Source organism: Poecilia latipinna, unplaced genomic scaffold, assembly GCF_001443285.1.
Source record: "Poecilia latipinna isolate Pla-1442-1.1 unplaced genomic scaffold, P_latipinna-1.0 Scaffold2118, whole genome shotgun sequence".
NCBI classification, from domain to species: Eukaryota; Metazoa; Chordata; class Actinopteri; order Cyprinodontiformes; family Poeciliidae; genus Poecilia; species Poecilia latipinna.
Window position 1 is genome coordinate 26,728 of NW_015114734.1, and position 19,424 is coordinate 46,151.

A 19,424-nucleotide genomic window follows, 5' to 3' on the forward strand; every position below is an offset into this window, starting at 1 on the left:
AAAAACAAAAAGAAAAAAACCCGTAAATTCCCAGTTTTTTTTTTTTTTTTTTTTTTTTTTTACTTCAAGGAGCCTAACAATACTTTAAAATTCATTTCATAACTTTAATTTTTTTTTTTTTTTTTTTTAGAAATCTTAGACGTTCTCTCAATGTTCCTTTTCTTCTTTCACCGGAATTGCTAAAAGGCAATTAGATAGTTAATTAGAAATGATTTTTGCCTTGATTTCTTTTTAAAACAAAATTGAAGCTCAGCTATTTGTTGGTTGTTTTTGGTGTGATAATGTGTGGTACAAATTTCAGAAACCCTACACGTAAAAAAAATAATAATTTGACCTATGTAGGTTTTTCATGAAAAATATTACATTAAGAAAAACATCTGGGGTAATTTAAGATCATTTGAGAAGCTGTTTAATACCAAGCATATTAATCACGAAAATAATTTCTACCAGTTTGTGGGGATATTGTCATAACTGATATTCCAGCCTTTGCAGCAATTTGAGAAAGTGAATCACTTAGCTGAAATTGTTTTTGGTTGATCAAGTTCATCACTGCGTAACAGATTTGTACAACTAATGACAAAAACCATGAATAAAAAATGGACCATGAGTTTGTATGTTTTTAAAGAAACCTTATAAGTAATTTCTAAAAGGAATTTCAATTTTCAGTTTCAATTCAAACAGTTTGGAGGAAGTGAATCACTTACTCCAAATGCTTAGAGAAAGTAAACTATTAGAATTATGAATAAATTAAAATCCGACTATTCTGGTTTCATGTAATTTGTGGGAAATTTCAAATGTCAATCTAAGTTGCAAATAAACAAATAGGAACTGATTTGAGGGGATGTGCAGCAAATACCACAATGCAAATCAAGAGACTCACTGTTGGAAACATATCTAACTTAATAATTTGGCAGCAATGCTCACAAATTAGCATTAATGAAAAACTCATTGATCTTTTGAAGATTTAGCTTAATCTGAAGTATTTATACACATTGAAACAAGAGATCAAAATGACTATTATTTTATAATTTGCTTCTCAGAGAGAAAAAAATCCAAAAAACTTCTTTACGGCATCAAAAAAAATTAAGCTGTCTTATTTTACTGTTGTAAATGTAACCCAGTGCTTTTTTTTTTAATCAAACATTAAAAAAGATAATGCAACATTGAATTATAATCCAATGTTGAGTAAAATGTTGCATTTAATTCATGCAATTCAAGGCTAAAAGTGGAGCCATAAATGATAGCACACATATTTTACCGAGATGTGGACTAAAAGGAGGGTCCATTATTTATTGTAAAATGGAGATAAAAAATGTATGCTGACATAGAAATAACTAATCAGAAATGATGGATGTGCTCTAAACTTTGTTACATTAAACTACACACAATATGATGGACTGGCAATAAAGTGCAATATCATATTACAATCTCTTAAACACAGAGTGATATAAGGACAATCAGAGTAAAACATGGTCATGTAGTGAGGTAACATCTTAAGAAGATTGGGGGGGGGGGGGGTAAGGAAAAGGTAAGACCCAGTCATAAAATCCACACTTAAAAGGGGTATATCTAAAAACATTTAACCGTCAAACGCCTTACAGGTATGTAAAAATACTTTAAAAACTTACTTTACATAAAAGCTGCAAGCACTCAACATTATCTTTGACAAATAAGCTGCCCTGATGGAATCTGGCGCATACAAAAGCATAGACATGTGCCAACACTGATAATTGGGGCACTGTGTTTTAAAGAGTGAAACATACATAATATACCATGTGAAAATGCTAAAAAGAAAAAAAAAAAAAAAATGTGCAAAAGAAAGATTCTCTTATTTTGAATCATCTCATCTTGGCAGCTAATTCCTCAAGGTTTGCCTTTCCCTTTTAGTGAGAACTTTTAACTCTGGCTTTGGTTGAGCTTTTACGTGGTTTTGCAGCTTGATGTGTGTTGGCATTTTCTTCCCACTCATAACAGTGGTTCACACGTGCACAGCACAGTTGACAAGGCAGCTCATCCGGGGTCACCGAGTAGTATTCAATGAGTTCGCCGAGGGAATGAAATTCTCTCCTGCATTTCTGCCACAAAGAAAAACAAAAATCACAACTAAAATTAGACAATGTTGTTCTTAATATTTATTTTAAACATTTGACAACTTTATATATATATATGTAATTTATATATATATATAAATTACAGTTCTCAGATGAGGAACTACACATGACATTTTATAGGTTATTCTTTTGGATCTTTAAAACTGAAATATTTGGGAAATAATAGATGGCACCGTGGTCAATTAACATTAAACAGTATTACAACATAAACGTTTAAGCACAGTGGGTGGGTCATGGGGTTAGGGTTGTTTTTTGCCAACATTACTGGGCACCATGCAGCGATTTATTGACCGCCGTCTCCTCTGTAACTTAGAGTAATCTAAAGTCAAATTTGTGGCCAGCTGTTTGGCAGCTAAAACTGGGTCATGCAACAAGACAGTGATATGAAGCACAGCAGCAAATCTACAACTAAAGTTTTTAGTTGTAAGGAACAAAATCAAGAAGTTGCTATGGGTTATTGTTGAGACTTGGCAGAACTGAAATCCTGTTCCAGAACCGTATGGAAATTGTGCCAAAACATACCAGTAAACCCCCAATAACAATTAAAACTTAACTACAACAGAAAATCCAAAGGGAAAATGGGATAATGTCTTCTTCAAAGAGTTCCACTCTGTTATAGGTGAACAGAAAAATTTTAATTAAATGAAAGTTTTGGAATGGTTAAAATTTCTGAGATCTAAAACCACCAAATAAAGCCAGTCTTTACAAGCTAACAATAGTTGTTTCTGTCAGAATTGGCGAGTTATTTTTTCCCTACATACAGCCCAGTTAGTTTGGATTTTTTTCCTGAATAAATTACATTATTATTATTTTAAAAACTAGTTTTGTGTTTACCTAGGTTATATTTTTCTGATATTAAAAACTGCTTGTTAATCTGAAACATAAGAGTGATGAAAAACCATCAATAGCAAAACTCTATGAGGGATAAAATCCTTTTTCATGGCACTGTACCCATTATGGAATTATACAAATTTATCAATAGTTTAGCACTGCATAACTGTGTACTTTTTGTTGGCAAACAAGCATAGTGATCACGTGTTATGATGATTACCTCCAGCATGAACTTCCCTTTACGAGTGTTTTCTATAAGGTGGGTGGTCAGGCCGGAGGGAAAGCGAACGATAAGGGAACCACTTTTAGGTTTTTTAGGATGAGGGCACAGAAGGTATGATCCCATGACATCATCTGCAAGGAGGGAGTAGCTGCTGTCACTGCAACCGCAGAGAGAAAAAAAAAACTCTGATGCATTACAAACACAAAGGAACTGTGAAAGCAAGATACTAAAAGAACTTTGATATACTTACGTTGCAAGACCAGCCCAGCTCCACACAGCCTGAGCCAATGCTTCCTCTGTTTCGGCTAAACTTGGAGCCCGGGATCTCCTCACTGGCACTTTGTCTTGACCCTTTCCTGTTTCAGAAAAGAGTATACAAGAACAAAATGTGTAATCAATTTAAATTTCCCTTTATCCCAAGGGAGGGAAAAGAAAGACACTCCATGAGAATCGTTAGTGTTGGAAGGCAGCCAGTGTGTGTCCGTTCTTAACAGTAACAGTTGTGAACGTAAACCAAACCGTGACAAACTGAGGAAATGTTTAAGCCATGTGTGAGCTCATCATCCACACCACAACAGTGAGCAACAGCCCTGCACATAACACCGAACAGTCTGCTTTACCTAATCATTTCTTTGACTCTTGATAGCGCTCTGTGAACTCTTGGCCCACCTTGTGACACACTTAGATGCTCGTGAACGCTGCGCTGTTTGAGTGGCGTGAAAGTGAAGGAGCGGTAAGCTCCAGAATGTAGTCCTTTAGCGCGGATGACTTTCTTCCGCGTCAGTGAGGGTGAGGAGGAGGAAAAAACGTCATCTTGGCTGTCAGGAGGGTCATAGGACGACTTCTTAGATTTCTAAATTAAAAACAAATCAAAAAAGGTCATCTAGTGCATGTGGTGTACATTTTTTTCACACCTTAACCAGGATGTCATTTGTTGTTTTAACCTTGTGGGTTGTATATAGCCAAGCTTTATTTAATTAAAAGTAAATAGAATTTCAAGCAATTTTAGATCTTTGGAAACAATGTGTCAAACAATGCACAAATCTGTCAAAAGTAATGTATTGTGCAAACAATCGTTTCACAATTTAATTAAATGTTTAGTAGATGGAAACGTTGAGGTTCCAAACCTTTGCGCTTAACCACAGTCCTCGAAAAGGGGCTCTTCTAAAGGAAACTAGGGCACTGACGCTAAGAGGGAAGCCGTGGTTGAGCAGTGAGGGGTTACGCCGAGGCAATGACCCAGTGGAGCTTTCTTCTGCCTCTTCTGGATGTTTCTCCAAATAAAACAATTGGAAACATCGGCAGAGCAGCAAATTCAAGAACTGGGCCTGTGAGAAATAAGGTAGAGAGAAAATTTAAAATTTGGTTCTCCAGCTTATAACTTGTAAATAGATTTCAACACCATTTTGCAGAATTTCTAAACTCCTGAAATTAACCTGGAGGGAGAGTGGGGAGAAAGTAGTTTTATGTAAAGCCATAAACAGGACTTTTGAAGCATCTGAAGAAAGTAAGTACAAGAAGTTAGTTCTAGTTAGCAGACAGTGCATGAGTTTAATTTGCTCTCCAATTTTGTTCTGTCAGGATCATTGAAGGCAATAATAAACTCATGAGTTAGTCTGATACAGTTTCAGGATCCAAATGTAGCAGGTTCTCTCAAGGAACTGCACACCACAAAAATATTAATTACCTGGTTCTTCAATAAATCACTTTATATTACCACAATAAAGCTATTAACATATCTTGATATACTGCCATGCTAATATCTAAACAATTTCTAATCATTCTGTTAAGAAGGTTAACAGGATACTTTTTTGGTGTTTTGATGCCAACCCGATCTTAAAAAAATATTTATTTTAGTCAAACCAATTTATGTACATATTTTTTGCAAGAGGAGGGCATGATCTTTCATATAAACTGGAAGAAACTACAGACTACAAAATAGTACAGCAACTTTTTCTATAATGCCCAGTGCTGCTGTTATTTTTTGGCTTTAAACTGAAGCAAATCTTCCAAAGGCAGGCAGCAGTGGTCATGGAACTTTATTTTAAAGATTCTTGTCTTAGTATGGTAGATCGTTTTTAATAAAAGTACTGATTGTAATTCTAAAATAATCATTTTTCCATCCTTAAACCAATTTGTAACTAATGTGGCAGAACATTCAGTCATTCACCATTTCGATGATGTCTTGAGATGTTATTTTTTTCATGATTTGATTCATTTTGTGAGGTGCACATGATGCTGACACTCATGTGCATCACATTTGGAAAGGTTCACTCAGTCTTTCAAACTTCCCTCTTTTTCAAATACTTAAATTTTAGATTCATTATACCACAGGAAATGTTTCCAAATTTGCAAACTCTTACCTGGCTCTATAATTTTTTTTTATTACTGGCTTCTTCCTCTCTGAGTGATGTTTTAGTCAGTGTTGTATACCCAACTTATGCGACTGCGGCACTTTCACTAAAACACAGACATCTCTTTAACACAGAACCCATTTCCTCCTTAAAGGTATGATGGCTAGACATCATACCATTGGATAAAACCATTGTTTATACTTGGATAAAACTGTTTGAACGGATCAACGTAAATCATTTGGAATTTGCACCCGAGGATGAACCAGGCTTTGTGGCGAGCCACAGTTATCTTCCTGATATCTTATCTAATTTCTCTGTGATCTCACACCAGGAAAAATGGTGTTTCAGACATCGTCTTAAAATACATCCAAAGGAGTTGCTCCAATTTACTCAAATATTGTGAACTGAATTCCAGAAGCTTACAAAGCCATAATCAAGCACAAGGCTTTCCCAGAATGTTTAGCAGCATAGTAAGCTAACTGTATATAAACTCTCAAATAGTTTTGGTAATCCTAGCTGACCTAAAATGGTATGATTAAGGCTGGTTATGTCAAACAAAGGAAGGGAAAAAGGCTGTGTATCTTTTCATACAGTGTGTATAAATATCTGGTTTCAACTGTATGTCCATTCTTTCTAAATGTCAAATTTTGCACGATTTTTTTTAAGATCCTTCTCATTTTGAAATATCTTTTCTTTTTTTTTTATAAACTTCTTTTTCAAATGTAGCCTTTTCTGTTGAAATAACTGATCCTCTGATGTTTCGCCTTGAGGGTAACATAACGTTCTTTCCAAAATTACAGGTTATGCCTCTGCGTAATTATTCTCTATGTAAAAGAACATTATCATAGGTTATCATATGACACGCACATGGTTAGTCTACATGCTCCGTCTCATGTTAGTCATAGAACCTGATTTCCCCCCCCCCCAAAGTTACTTGAGTGTCCTGTTGGGATCAAATACATTTGTTTGTGATTTCTAGTTTTCTTTGTTTGTTATTCAAAATGCTGGAAAGTGTATGCAGTAACGTAGTTTAAACTTCTATATCATGTATAACGTTTTAGAAAAATCAAGTTTAAATGTCATCATTTCTGTAATAAAAGTTCCCAAAGCACATTTACACAGTTTTTCAGTCAGAAAATTCACAGAGCAACATTTTATTATCCCAATAGTTTCTTTGTTTTCAATAGCTGGCTCTGAAGGGATTCCTTACCGCTCGGGCATGTCTTGCCTTAAAGACATGGCAGTAAAGTTGAGCGTAGGTGCTGCCTGGGTTATGGGAGACGAAGGCAAACTGGCCATCAATTGGGCGGGCGGTGGACAGAGAGACTCTTCGCAAAGCATGAGCCATTAGGAGGGTCTTTGGACCAGGAAGACATCAAAGAGTCAGACAAACAGAAACATAAAGGTCATTTGTTTGAAACCACATTTGAAACAATGCAGGTTGTGATAGTTACGCAATAAAATCAAGTCAAGACTTATTTTAAAAATCAGCTGTGATTGAAAGAAGCTGAAGCAGGTTGATAAACTGGATGTTTTTAACAACAACAAAAAAATACACTTACCATTTCATCCTCATCATAAATTTTCACCCCTTTGAGTGAGAACTTCAAGGTTACCGGCCTGCTGTTCTTGCAAGCCTGGTTGTCAACAATATTTGCGTTAGATTTCTTTTTACAACTATGACTGAAATCTCAGCAAAGGGCTCACCTTTAAGTACTTCAGCTGTGTGTGCAGCTGCTTTATTTGATCATCCAAGCAGCAGTCATCCACAAGAAACGACCCAACATACTTTCCCAGAGAAAAGACAAGTTTAAGAAAACCTGCAAATGTACTTCAATATACAGGTGATGAGTTTTCATACCTCTGCTGATCGTGTCACTGTGCCGTCGTCTGTAGTTGGGGTCTCTTCCATGCTGCCTGTTTTATCCAGCAACAAAAACCTCACCTAGAAAAACTGTTCAAAAGGATGTTAAATGCTTAGCACGTTAAAATCCGGATTGTGTCCCCTTTGGAGATCTAAAAACTGTTAGTTTTAATTAACGGTTAAACGAAGGATCACTGCTCTCACTCCGCCTTCTTTTGCACAATTTTAATCACTGCAGATTGCTTTTTTTTTCTCTTTAATTTATGTTTTGTTTGTTATTACTGTCCAAGTCCATCTCAAAATGTCCAGGAAAAACACAAGAATGCGGCGTGTAAACTTGAGCAATTTCCGTTCAGTTTACTGAAAGGTCTCGACTTGAATTTCAGCCCGCCAGGTCTCAAAAGGAAAAAGAAAAACGAAAAGAAAAAAACTTAAAATCACAGATACTTACGTTTCTGAGTCAGAACCTCAATGTCAATCTTCGTCTTCTATCTACCTGGTTGTGACAGCAGACACACCGCTTCTCCTTTACCTGCTGCTGCTCGGCGACTCAGGTGTGCAGTTAGTTCGAGGCGTGGCTGTGTGGAGGAAGGTGAAAATGAACCTTTTTTTCTCTCAAAATATGGAAGACAGCGGAAGACAACAGTTTGAGTCAAACCCCCGCCCTCCAGCTGTTTCTTCCCAGAAATTCTTTCCCAGGCAGCTCCTCACACATTCCTGCTTCTTGCTCAACACGAAACTCGGGAGTTCAATGAAAACATTCAAGCAAGTCCTCCTCAAAAGTTCTGTCCTGATGGGTTTTGGCTAAATTACCATGAAGTTCAAAACAAACACCGAAACTACTAGCAAAGCAAATGAACAATGAACAAAGCTCTTCATATTGTTGTAGTGTGAGACTTGTTGTTGTTCTTTTTTTTATTTTTACATTTACATTCGCCTAAATTCTTAAGAACAGGAGCGCACCCAAGTGGCAAAAGTCCCCTCTTAATACAGAGTCATAATGTTCTGGCCTCTGTATGTTTGTGGGATTTCAGGTGCATCTCTAAAAATTACATTATCGTCGAAACGGTAAGTAATTTTGCAGTTATTTTAAAAAGCATAATCACAGACATACATATTTCAAGTGTTTATTTTAGTTATACATTATTATGACTCAGTCAGGATCGCAGCTTCTGAGCTGCATGGACACATCATAGGCATGCCTCTGTCTTCAATCACATCATTTACACATGCTGTTAAATACAGACAATGCCGACTGGAAATCATTTTTATGCCATCGATTTGGTGTGGTGTCACTCATCTTCCTCTTTGCCTTGTAAAATGTCGCGGCAGACAGTTGCTCTGGTTTTGGACTTAATGAAACGCGGTGGACCACAGCCAGAAGTCATTGCTGCCCAATAATCATTAACTGTGGAAACCTGGACCCTGCCTCTCCAGTTTTCCTCGCCTTAATAATGAAATGCAAATTTTACCCTTATCTGAAAATGGGACTTTGAACCAGTTTAACAGTTGAGTCATTGTCTCCTTAGTCTAGGTAAGATGTTTTTGACAATGGTTCAGGAGTGGCTTGACAAGAAACTGCGACAGATGTAGCAGAAGTAACTATGGGTTTGTTCCCAGACTTCTGCTACACCATTTTCTTTAGCAGTTTTTCCTTCCATTCAACCTTCCATGAATATGTTTGGGTGCAGCTAAGTGGTTTCTTTATGAGCTTTTGTGGTTTACCTCATTTTGTAGAGGGTGTCACTCACTATATGCTTTATAAATCTTATGTGAACAAATAATCACAATTAACAGGGATAAACAGAATTTATCACCATTTCTAATGAATGAATATATCTTTTCATTTTCAATTCAAAGATAATCTTAAAATGCTACACCAAGATCCAATTTCTGATACAAACCAACTTTATTTTATAATTACAGAACGAGAACGATGCCATAACGGATTCCTCGATGTTTTTTCTCTCTACTTTTTCCTTCAGGGTTCACCACTCCATGTTTGTGATTTGCATATTTAACTTGGCTTAGGTTTTATGTCAGATGCCCTTCCTGACACAGTCCTCCACATTCATCCAAACCTGAAGTGATTCCAGGCACAAGGAATTGCTTGAACTGGCCTGTCAAAACTGTTTTGATTATGTGCAAGTCAATCAATACACAGGACTTAAGTCACAACGTTGGACTGCTTTACTCTCATTTAAAAGTATTAATAATAAAAAAATAGTTTGCCTTCAACTAAATTTGGACACTGGAGATTTTGAAAGTTTATGATTTAATGAATAAGGACATTTCTTGCTAGTGCTAAAAGACATGTCTTTAGAATAAGGTTACATTATTTAAATGTGGCTTATTGCACTTAAAAGGTAATATTGAGTTGAATGCAAGGTTAAATTAAAAAAATAAAGTGAAATAAGTAAGATTCAGCAAAAATCATGGAAAATAACAGTTAGTCTGAAAATGTGGGTCACAAATCTGGGGACAGATTGATTATCTTTTCTGCTCAAAGACACCCAGAGAGCAAATAAGATCCAAGCAGCTATGGTGGCTTACAAAAAGAACCAAACAGATTACAAATATAGCCATTTTATTAATGACTCAGGGAAAAAAAGGATAACACAGGGAATACATGCATGCAGGGTATGTGTGAGCTGGTATCCTCCATTTCTTACAACACAAATTTATTATAATTTGGAACTAAATAACAGCTGTGACGCTATTAAAACCAATGTATATGCTTGATTTTACATACAGACATATTAATTTAATTGTGATTTCAATATTAAGTGCTTTTTTCTTCATTTAAAATCTTCAACAGGGCAGCTGGTTGAACATGAAACGTTCCCAAAAGTATAAAGATTACAAATATGGATAAGATTTCAGACTCCAATCCTGTACTGGCCACACTGTACAGGATTGGAGTCTTAAGACACTGGACAACAGACTAAATTTCTCTCTTTTATAGAGCAGCAACACTGACACTCTAAGGTCTTTAACCTCTTAATAATAATAATTAAAAAAATAAATCCGACACTTCCGCCTTCGAAAGAACACTGAACTCTCTTTTGTTGGGATCAGGAATGTGAGCCACCAGCACTGAGTGGATGAACACATAAAAACAGAAGTCAAGACATGGTTCTAGTTACAGTATGGTGAATTTTGCTATGCTTTTCCAAACTGGCAGCTTTAACGGCAAGACTAACCAAGCTGTTCTACACATCATGAATAAAAAAAGGACTTCAACACACCCTCAATGCACGGGTAACGTAACTGTTAAGATAATGTTCTTACTCTACAGTAAAAAACAAAACAAAATGAACGTTAAAACTACAGCCCTCTAAAACAGAGAATGGTAAAATAGAGAGAGCATTGAAACAAAGCTGCAGACTGTTCAGCACAGCCCAGTTTCTGGAAGGCGCTCATGGGTTCAGTATCTTCCTCTCTTGGACTTTCGAGCGGACTGTTTGCTGCTTTTTGGGGGGGGTTTGAGGTCAGCCTTCTCGGGAGGCGATGGTTGTGCCTTTTTTTTGGACCCACCTCTGGCCGCCTGCTTTTTGGGCGCGGGCTCCTTGGGGGACGGCTCTTCAGCTTTAGATCGCTTCGATCCGCTTTTCGTCGTCTCCTTTAGAACTTTCGGCTCCTCGGGGTAGGACTCCTCGGTTTTTACCCGCCTGGAACCACTTTTTGTCGTCGCCTTTTCAACTTTGGGCTCTTCCGGGGATGACTCTCTGGATGGGGGTTTCCTGGAGCCTTTTTTGCTTAGCTTTTTAACAGCTGGTGTTTTAGACTTTCTTGAAGGAGCCCCTTTCTTCACAGGTGTTGCTTTAGGCGTTGATACAGTTTCCTTTTTAGATGGGTTCCTTCCCGATCTCACAGGTTTCTTGGCAGGCGACTTCTTTGCAAGTGCTCGACCTTTACCTCCAGCCTTCGGCTTACTGACACTGCGGGGTTTCTTGGCTGGCGGAGGGCGCCGAGCCTTAGGTGGAGGCCTCTTATTATGTGTCCTAAGAGTGATTTCAAGAGTTAGATGCTGCAACAAAAAATGTAAGCTTACTATGAAAAAAGAAAAAACATTAAAAAAAAATAAAATAAATTCTGGCTTATATTTACCTCTTACGAATTGGAGCCTCATCTTCCGACTCTTCTTCCTCAGATTCCTCTTCCTCCTCCTCATCTTCTTCATCTGAAGAATCTGTAAGCCGCTTCCGCTTGACTGGTTTTTTTGGAACGTCTTTAAACTTGTCTGGATACAGAGTGGTAGGGCTATGACAAAAAAAAAAAAAAATCTATGCCTCAATACATTAATATAATTGATTATTTTATATTTTTTAAATTGTGGTTTACCTTGGATAAAATGGAAATGAGAGCTGATAAGTCCCTGTGAAACCGTGACCAGTTATCTGCTCCATCCAGCCCAGAACTTTACACTTGGTCAGAGTCCTCCTCAAACTGGCCACTGAAGAAGAGAGTTCCCATTTTAGTGACGACATACGTCTCTTTAGGTAGTTTGCAAATTTATTTTAAAGGTGACCTACAATTATGCTTCCAAGAACAAGTTTTGTATAGCCCACAGAACCAGCCAGACATGTTCATTACATTTTGTTTTCACAAAGTCATTTTTAGAATTTAGTTTAGTCAATTTTGCCCTTTTTGAAGTCCTTTCCGAATGAGCCTTTTCAGGGCCTCTTGTCACTTTATGTCTCAATAAGCTGCTGCTGGCCACACCACCATACTCACCGTTTACACTTGCATGCAAAAATGGCTGCAAATGGTTGTGCAATTATACAACCATACATCTTTGAAAAGCAGAAGTTGGATCTTCTGCACAACCAACAAAAATGCAGCAAGTGGTTTTGGAATGGCAAGTCAACAAACAAAGCACTGGCCTTTTCCAGCACATACAGAGGTGAAACCAGCTGACCAAACGTCCTGGAGCTCAGCTTGGGTTGCTAAGTACTGGACAGGGGTTTGCTCAGGTTGCTTGGCAACAGGCTGTGCCTGTTAATAGCGATGTTGCATTCCAAAGGTTTTTTTTCAGACACCATAAAACATAAAAAAACAGCTGCTTATTTATTGTTTTTAACACTTTGTATTCAGAAGCAGTAGAAAACCAAATGGAAGTACAAAATCATGTAAAATGTAAATTTTACATAATAGGTTGCCTTTAAGTTCCAACCAAAGCTGGAACTAAGTTTATTGTCCACTAAAGCAAGATTTTGTGTGACACAATGCAATTTAAAAAAAAAAAGAAAAGGAGTGAAGACTTATAAGGAAGTCTCACAATGCTCACTTTACAATGGATTTCTTCAGATTAAAACTGGCTCTGCATGTTTTGAGGCTGATCAGCCAATCAGCACCTGTACACATGCCTGAACATGCTGAGACTTTATGAAAGCTTTAAGTAATAAAGTTTGTGAAGCAGTGGTCTTCCTTGAATGCATGAAGAAATCCTCTTTGGTTGGTGTAATGCATTTGACTGATGTTGAAATACATGTTTGGTTTAAGTTCACCCTCATCTATGCAGGGATTTACTCTAAGAATCCTTTAGGTTTAGTATCCATACCAATAGTGAAAATATTTAAGCATGTAATCCTTTATAAGTTAGGCCAGCAGTGCGTCCTGCTGAGGACTGTGAACATGGAGAGAGGGGAACTTACCCAGCAGGTTCTCCTTGACGTCCTTGTTGGAGTCTACGAGATATTTGCGCAGGGATGTAGTGCTGCAGGTCTTGGGCTCATTCATAGCTGTGATCGCAACTGTGATGGCATCTTCCAACGTGCTGCCTTTCAGCTGAGACTCTTTGGCAGCTCGCTTCAGCTGGAAAGGAAACAATACAGGAGACATGAACAAATAACTTTGACAACATTTGCATAATAGAACAACATTTTTTCAATAAATAGTTTCCTTTGGAAAATACTAACGTGGTGAGGTTAGAGGAGTATTTGGAGGTTTACCTGGAAGGTTCCTCTCGCTCCCGTCCCTGTGATTTGCTCCAGGTGTCCTTTCTCTACCGCCCTTACCAGGGCTGTCTTCAGTAGATCAGGCCTTAGACAAAAACATTAATTCAACTCATCAAAGGACAATTCTTATACTAAATTCCCATCTCCCCAATTATTCCATTAGCTTTAATAGTGTGATTAATGAGGATTTGGTTCATCAAGAGTTTGATATATTGAATCAATTATAGCAACAGCCTGATTTATGCAACGTGTGACAATATTTAGGTCTTTCATGGGCAAAAATGGAAATGTAGCTGAGTAATAATGTTACTCTATAAGACATGTTTATGTTTCAAAGATATTCAGGAGTTTTGGAGCTAGGATGCATCCATAAACTAAAGTTTGCAGGACAGTGTCTGCACGAACAGAGTTCGAGATCCCTGTAACCACAATTTACCAATCTTAATTTCCTTTGAAAAGGAGATTTGTAATAATTGTAATATGTGGCTTATACTGGACAATGTGGAAAGCAAAGGTTAAGGAGAGCTGAGCACCCTGAGGGATCCCTGTCACACCTGTTTTCAATGTTGAAGTTGGGGAAGTGCTGCTCCAGATATTTCTTGATCAGATTATAAGAGGCCTCTTTGGGCTCACAGAGCCGAGTGATGATGAGAGGAAGGGCGTCTCCCAGATTCTCCTGTTTCGGAACGCCTTTCTAGAAACATTGTGAGGCAGAGCAGAATTAGATCTGACCGCAGGTCAGTGCAAGACGAGACCATACACCATGTACTGACAAGAAGTTGACGAGAGTCAATTTTGAGTAACTAAGTCACACAAATATTTTTCTTCCCTCTAAACAAATTAAAAATGTTTCACAAATTGTGTTTTAAAGACTCTGCAGTCAGTACCCAGCTTTGACCAGCCACCATTTTGTTGACTAATTAATACTACATGTTATCAGCATAACTACAAGATGTAGTAAGGCTTAAAGAAATTATTGGTATACCACAACAGTATAACAGTAACTGGATGATACTTTACAAAAGAGATATCGTGATACATTGTTGAATATATCAACAGTTTAAATTTTATGAGATCTCATGCCATAAAATTAAGATGAGATTATTGATGCAAAACAAACAACAAAAAACACTTTAAATGTATTTTTTCAAATCAGGAAAGCACCATAAGAGTTACTAAGTCACACCAACATTCTGCTGCAATACTTAAAGCTTCTTGTCATCTGCTGCCACATTGAAGTTTTAAGGTCACCTAGAAGCTTTACTTGGACCAGAGTGTGGGAACTTTTCATTCTCTAACAGCTAAATATAAACATGAACAAATCTGACTTTAATGTGGACCAAAATAGGCACAAAAAAAAAAATTGTTTAGAGAACTTGTGAGACAGCACAGTTTATTCCAAAGAAACAGTCCAGCTTTAAAAGGAGGCTTCTACAGTAACACACCTTAGATTGGGGAGGCGCTTTTCCAATGGCGAAGGTTCCTGAAAGGCCTTTACCCTTCAGCTGTGAGACAGGAAAAACGCAATGAGGATTTATTTATAAGCCTGTGACAGTTAGCCCAAGGTCAACCACAATAGAATTAAAAATAAATATTTGCAACAAATTAGAGGCTTAATCTAAATAAGTGAAGACTGTAAGGATGGACAGAAAGTTGACACATAATTGCATGAAACACCTAAACTCATTTTAACATTAATACAGCGTTGTAGTATTTGCACCCCTACCACATAAAGCAAGGGTGCAACCAAACATAAATAAGTCTAGTGCTACCTGGAGAAATGAGTCGTGTTCTTTTGCCAAAGACAAAAAAGATGTTTGTCTTAAAAACAAACATCTCATGCCACTCCATTTTTGTTTACATTTCGTGAAGAAGTTGTGATCAGCGTCTTCTTCAAATGTCTTTCTTTTGTTTCCTTTAATAGTTCTTGGTGAAGTGTAAAAAACACCTTTAGCATAAGCTTTTCAAGACTTTATTTTTGTGATACTTTTTGAGATCTTTTAACCCATTTCCTGATAAAAGTAGGTTCTATTGATTTTACAGATCTGGAAGATATGAAGATTGAAATATGACAAGTGAAACTAAACTAAAGGTTTACTCATGATTTGATTTAGAGGTTAATTGGGGGTCGAGGGGGTAATTACCTGTTTCACACAGTGACAGGTAGGTTTGGATAGCGCTGCCCCTTAGCAAATTAAATAATATAAAAATTACATTTTTTATTGAAGTTATTTTTGTCCGACATCAAATCAGTTTGATAAAATAAATAAAAAATACACCAATCTACAAAAGGGCACAACCCTTTTCAAAAGCGCTGTAGGAGAAGTTTAAAAACATGCTACCTGTTTGATGGTGCCCTTTTCCAAGTGTTTCTTCATTGATTTCTTGATTAGAGTCTTCTTCTTGTGAAACTCCATCCCTGGGTATTTTTTCAACATATATTTCATGACGGATTGGAAGGACATCCCAGACCTGTCATTGGAGGACTGCAAGGGAAACAAAAAGCATTGAAGGAAACAAACGTTGCCAAGAGACGACCAAGACCAAGATGAGCTCAGAGTTGGTACACACCCCTATAGCTTCGACAAGGACGTTTTCCACTTTGTTCTGCGTGCCTGCAAAGTTGGACACGGGGATTTTTTTGTGTGTGGTGACGCTAGCCCATGCAGGAATTGTCCGTTTCACCTTCTTGGATTTGGATTTCTTATGCTTGACGCCATCTTTCATCCTGCCACCAGAAGGAGCAACACAAGTTCAGTGAAGGGGGTCGGGGTCAGTGCGGTTCAAGCGATATTTCACTGTGATCGTTACCACCCTTATCCTTATCACATCCTCACCTTAGAAGGAGAACATAGCAGTGTGTTGAGCACTGTCCAGCCGCGCAGTCCTGGCATTTCACATTATGTCTGTTTGTCACCGGCAAGAGAGACAAAATTAAGTTTCAGAACATCGGTCTCAATGACCACAACGGTAATTTGAGCTGAAATGCCACCAATCCAAGAGCTGATAGATGCAGAATTACTTATTGAAGTCTGGGAGAAGAGGAGGAGGAGGAAGAGGGTAAAGTTTACAAAAAGAGCTCATCAAATATTACCCAAGTGCCTTCACCTAACAGTTTATGAATTAAACAAAATTACAGCTAATATTTCCAAGAGTTAATTGTTGTAAAGTTTCCATAAAATTTGCACTTTACTTTTTTTTTTTTTTTAATGGGTAGCATGGCTGTAAAGAGTTAAAGATGTTTGAAATATTACAGGTGTCCAGGTGCAAGTAATCACTGCTAAATCTTATTGTAAAGCTAACGCTATCCTCTGTGCACTTTAAAGTTAAGTTCAATTTGAACTGTTTTATATCATTTTATAACCCTTTGTTTGTTTTTAGTGAGAAACTTTTCCATTTGCCCAGGGACATTGGATGAAAAACAGCCCGTTGGCTCATTCTGATGCATTTACAGCAAAGTTAATGTACATTGTTTCTGCCAAATAAATAAATATATTTAAAAACAGGAGTGTCCTAATGGATAACAAGGCTTAGTTTCAGCACATTGTACATCAGCTTGTTTTTCAAAGTTCCACTTAGTGGTTTTGTTGTTCCAATTAAAAATATTTTAAACTTTACAATAAGGCAGACAGTCAAGCATTTGGGCTGAGACTGCAGACCTGCCAACTTGTAAAACGCAGAATAATCTGTTCTACTTGAAAAAATAAAATAAAAAAACCAAAAGAGAAAAATCACAAGGACGCAGATTGATGCTGCTCCAAAAATAAACTTTTGTTGCATTGAACTGTGCATTGACAAACCCTAGTGGGCAGACACTTCCTGTCCAAAGAAAACAAACCAAAGAAAAAGGACATCGTCTTCTCCTCCTGGACTCCTCCAAGACTGTGAGCACATCCGTCAGTTTGACTAATCTAGTGCAGGGAAATTGTTGTGGCTGTGACAGGACCTCACATCTTTTAGGAATGGGACACTGCAACCATGTGAGCAGTCAGCTGTCATCCAGCAGAGGTAAGGATAATTCAAGAAGATAAAAGTGCTATCAAAGTGAAATATCGCAGGGTTTTCACTTGCAACCCGGGTCTAGGCCGTAACTCACTCTTTCCCGTCTCCAGTTTCCTCCTTTGTCTCCAGGGGTCCGTCTTCTGCCTTCTCCGCGGTCTCTCCGTCGCCCGATGCCTCCCCCTCTGCTGGGGCAGCTGAAGATGCAGCCTGCTCCTTATCAGCAGGGGGCGACTCTTCAGATGACGCCTCTTGTTCTTTGAAGTCAAAAAACAAATAGAACAATGAAGTCACAGCAAATCTATATTTTTTGCAGTAATATAAACTAACTGAAATGTATACAAGACGTTGAACAAAAAAAACTAAAAAAAAAAAAGGGGGGTTCAAAAGGGGTTATTCCATTTGGTGAAATACTGTTAATGTGAATGTTATAGACTGTAAAGAAAAATGTAAATAGTGAATAATAGCACCATGTTGAAGTTAAGATAATAAATCCTGAAACGGAGTAGTGTGGGCCGCGATCTTAGTGAAATATGCGTGGGTGGTGCTACTCAGGGGTCCACGGATTGGGGAAGGGAGGGGAAGAGGGATGTCCGACCCCGGCCTCACCTTTCTCTGCAGCCGCAGAGGGAGCCTTCTCCTGGGTTGGAGTTGCGGCTGCTCGGCGAATCGGCATCACAGACGATTATTCTGAACGAAAAAGGAGAAGCCATATGCATGAGCATGAACATTTGTTTATCTGCGTGCTTCCAACGAGTCAAACCCACTTCATTCATTTCCTCCACCTGAAACTAGAGGTGCAATTCGCCTCTTGCGAAAAGCACGACCCCCTTCCAATTCCGCGTCAACAACCCCTCATATCCGCCAGCTTTACACAAACCCATCCTGTCCGCTCCCAACAATGAGCTGCAAGATTTTTATTATTTTTTTCGCCACATTCGCCATTTTGTCCGTGGGGTTGGGAGCACAGTAATGGCGTCGCACAAGGCACATAAAATTCATTTCAGCTGCACGGAGCAAAAACTCCACAAGCAGCGGCTTTTCCGAGCATAAAATCGATGCAAATTAATGTTCAGCAAAAAATGTATTGCAGCGCAAAGCAAGCTTACCTTTCACTGCTCTGCTGACAAGTGATATAGCTTCAGGTGAGATTTCTGCAGGATCCTTTATTTCGATTTCTCCGTTAACGAGCCCCGCCCCACTCGGACCGCTCATGACGTGCGCTGTCACGCGGCACGTCAGAAGATTCAAATCATAACAACAACAAAAAAAGTGCTTTTATGGCTGAAATAATAAAAAGAAAAAAATAATAAACTGCCGTTTTTTTTCTAATAATCACGTACAGCCAGAAATACGGTTTTAATATGACAGTTTAGCTGCAGAAAAAAAATAATAATCAGAGCATTTTCCACACAGTTTAACAGTGTTTTGATGTGGTTTTTGCCTGGGCTTTTTCAAGGTCTTTGAACGTTTCTTACCTGGTGACCAGACTGCTTGGTGCCCAACACAAGCAATATACTAGCGATGCTTGAGATTTTTACTGCAACAATTTTTGGCAATAATTTTTAATTTCCCTTTGGGGGTGAATATAGTGTTTTTTGTATTTGAATTGAAGACGACAAATATGAATTATTCCATCTCTTATTCAGTTGGAGTCATTAATAGGTCAGTGTCAAATGACTTAAAACAAATAAAGTCCACTGAAATATTTTACAACTTCCAGACTGAAAGCAGTCGTTGCAAAAACAAGCATATTTTTAAAATCCAAACATCCCTAGTGGTCTGTCACAATTTCTTTTGGACAATAAAATTAAGAAATCATTCTTTTCTAACTTATTTCCCAGAAAGACTCTCTTGGTAACCATCTTTTTCAGAGAACCGGGTTCTGATTTTATCAGTGAACCACTTTTGATGTAGAAGAGTAAAAACTTTACTCAGAGATCCCCACCCTATGTTCAAGTCTTAGCCCAGTCACCTACAGCAGAAACTCATTTCTGTCGCTTGTATCTGGAATCTCGCATGATCCTTATTTCACCATGCTCACAGGTAATAACTGCAACATGGAACCATTAAACCGAGAGC

The 19,424-nt window shown here is 37.9% G+C and overlaps 2 protein-coding genes across 7 annotated transcripts; both read right to left on the reverse strand.

Annotated features, from left to right (window-relative positions):
• Positions 1 to 1,252: 1,252 nt before the first annotated feature.
• sh2d5 (SH2 domain containing 5) lies at positions 1,253 to 8,022 on the reverse strand. Of its 3 annotated transcripts, none has more exons than XM_015017255.1 (10): positions 7,835 to 8,022; positions 7,381 to 7,436; positions 7,227 to 7,307; positions 7,082 to 7,156; positions 6,730 to 6,876; positions 4,293 to 4,493; positions 3,835 to 4,018; positions 3,416 to 3,521; positions 3,163 to 3,322; positions 1,253 to 2,075 (listed from the first exon to the last, which is right to left on the reverse strand). In XM_015017255.1, exons 2-10 carry the CDS (start codon positions 7,429 to 7,431, stop codon positions 1,884 to 1,886), a joined length of 1,197 nt encoding a protein of 398 aa, XP_014872741.1. In that variant the 5' UTR covers positions 7,432 to 7,436; positions 7,835 to 8,022; the 3' UTR covers positions 1,253 to 1,883. The 3 variants fall into 3 exon arrangements, with proteins under 3 accessions (XP_014872741.1, XP_014872739.1, XP_014872740.1); XM_015017253.1 differs by having other exon boundaries at positions 7,381 to 7,473; XM_015017254.1 differs by having other exon boundaries at positions 7,381 to 7,525.
• Positions 8,023 to 9,953: 1,931 nt separating this feature from the next.
• Positions 9,954 to 18,569, reverse strand: hp1bp3 (heterochromatin protein 1, binding protein 3). 4 transcript variants are annotated; one of them, XM_015017247.1, is made up of 13 exons: positions 18,452 to 18,569; positions 17,952 to 18,032; positions 17,440 to 17,599; positions 16,181 to 16,249; positions 15,915 to 16,071; positions 15,686 to 15,829; positions 14,789 to 14,848; positions 13,898 to 14,037; positions 13,338 to 13,428; positions 13,041 to 13,200; positions 11,728 to 11,839; positions 11,494 to 11,646; positions 9,954 to 11,387 (listed from the first exon to the last, which is right to left on the reverse strand). In XM_015017247.1, exons 2-13 carry the CDS (start codon positions 18,016 to 18,018, stop codon positions 10,811 to 10,813), a joined length of 1,890 nt encoding a protein of 629 aa, XP_014872733.1. In that variant the 5' UTR covers positions 18,019 to 18,032; positions 18,452 to 18,569; the 3' UTR covers positions 9,954 to 10,810. The 4 variants fall into 4 exon arrangements, with proteins under 4 accessions (XP_014872733.1, XP_014872736.1, XP_014872734.1 ...); XM_015017250.1 differs by lacking the exon at positions 18,452 to 18,569 and adding an exon at positions 18,128 to 18,282; XM_015017248.1 differs by lacking the exon at positions 18,452 to 18,569 and adding an exon at positions 18,110 to 18,282.
• Between the last annotated feature and the right edge of the window lie 855 nt (positions 18,570 to 19,424).

Bases quoted from the DNA above. Each gene is read 5' to 3' on its own strand.
- sh2d5 (XM_015017255.1), bottom strand. From the start codon at position 7,431: ATGGAAGAGACCCCAACTACAGACGACGGCACAGTGACACGATCAGCA. The intron at 4,494-6,729 runs GTAAGGAATCCC...TATTTCTCACAG, and splicing joins AGGCAAGACATGCCCGAGCG to GCCCAGTTCTTGAATTTGCT. The intron at 4,019-4,292 runs GTTTGGAACCTC...TTTTTAATTTAG, and splicing joins GACTGTGGTTAAGCGCAAAG to AAATCTAAGAAGTCGTCCTA.
- hp1bp3 (XM_015017247.1), bottom strand. From the start codon at position 18,018: ATGCCGATTCGCCGAGCAGCCGCAACTCCAACCCAGGAGAAGGCTCCC. The intron at 14,849-15,685 runs GTAGCATGTTTT...CCTGTCTCACAG, and splicing joins AAAAGGGCACCATCAAACAG to CTGAAGGGTAAAGGCCTTTC. The intron at 11,647-11,727 runs GTAAACCACAAT...TTTTTGTCATAG, and splicing joins TCATTTCCATTTTATCCAAG to CCCTACCACTCTGTATCCAG.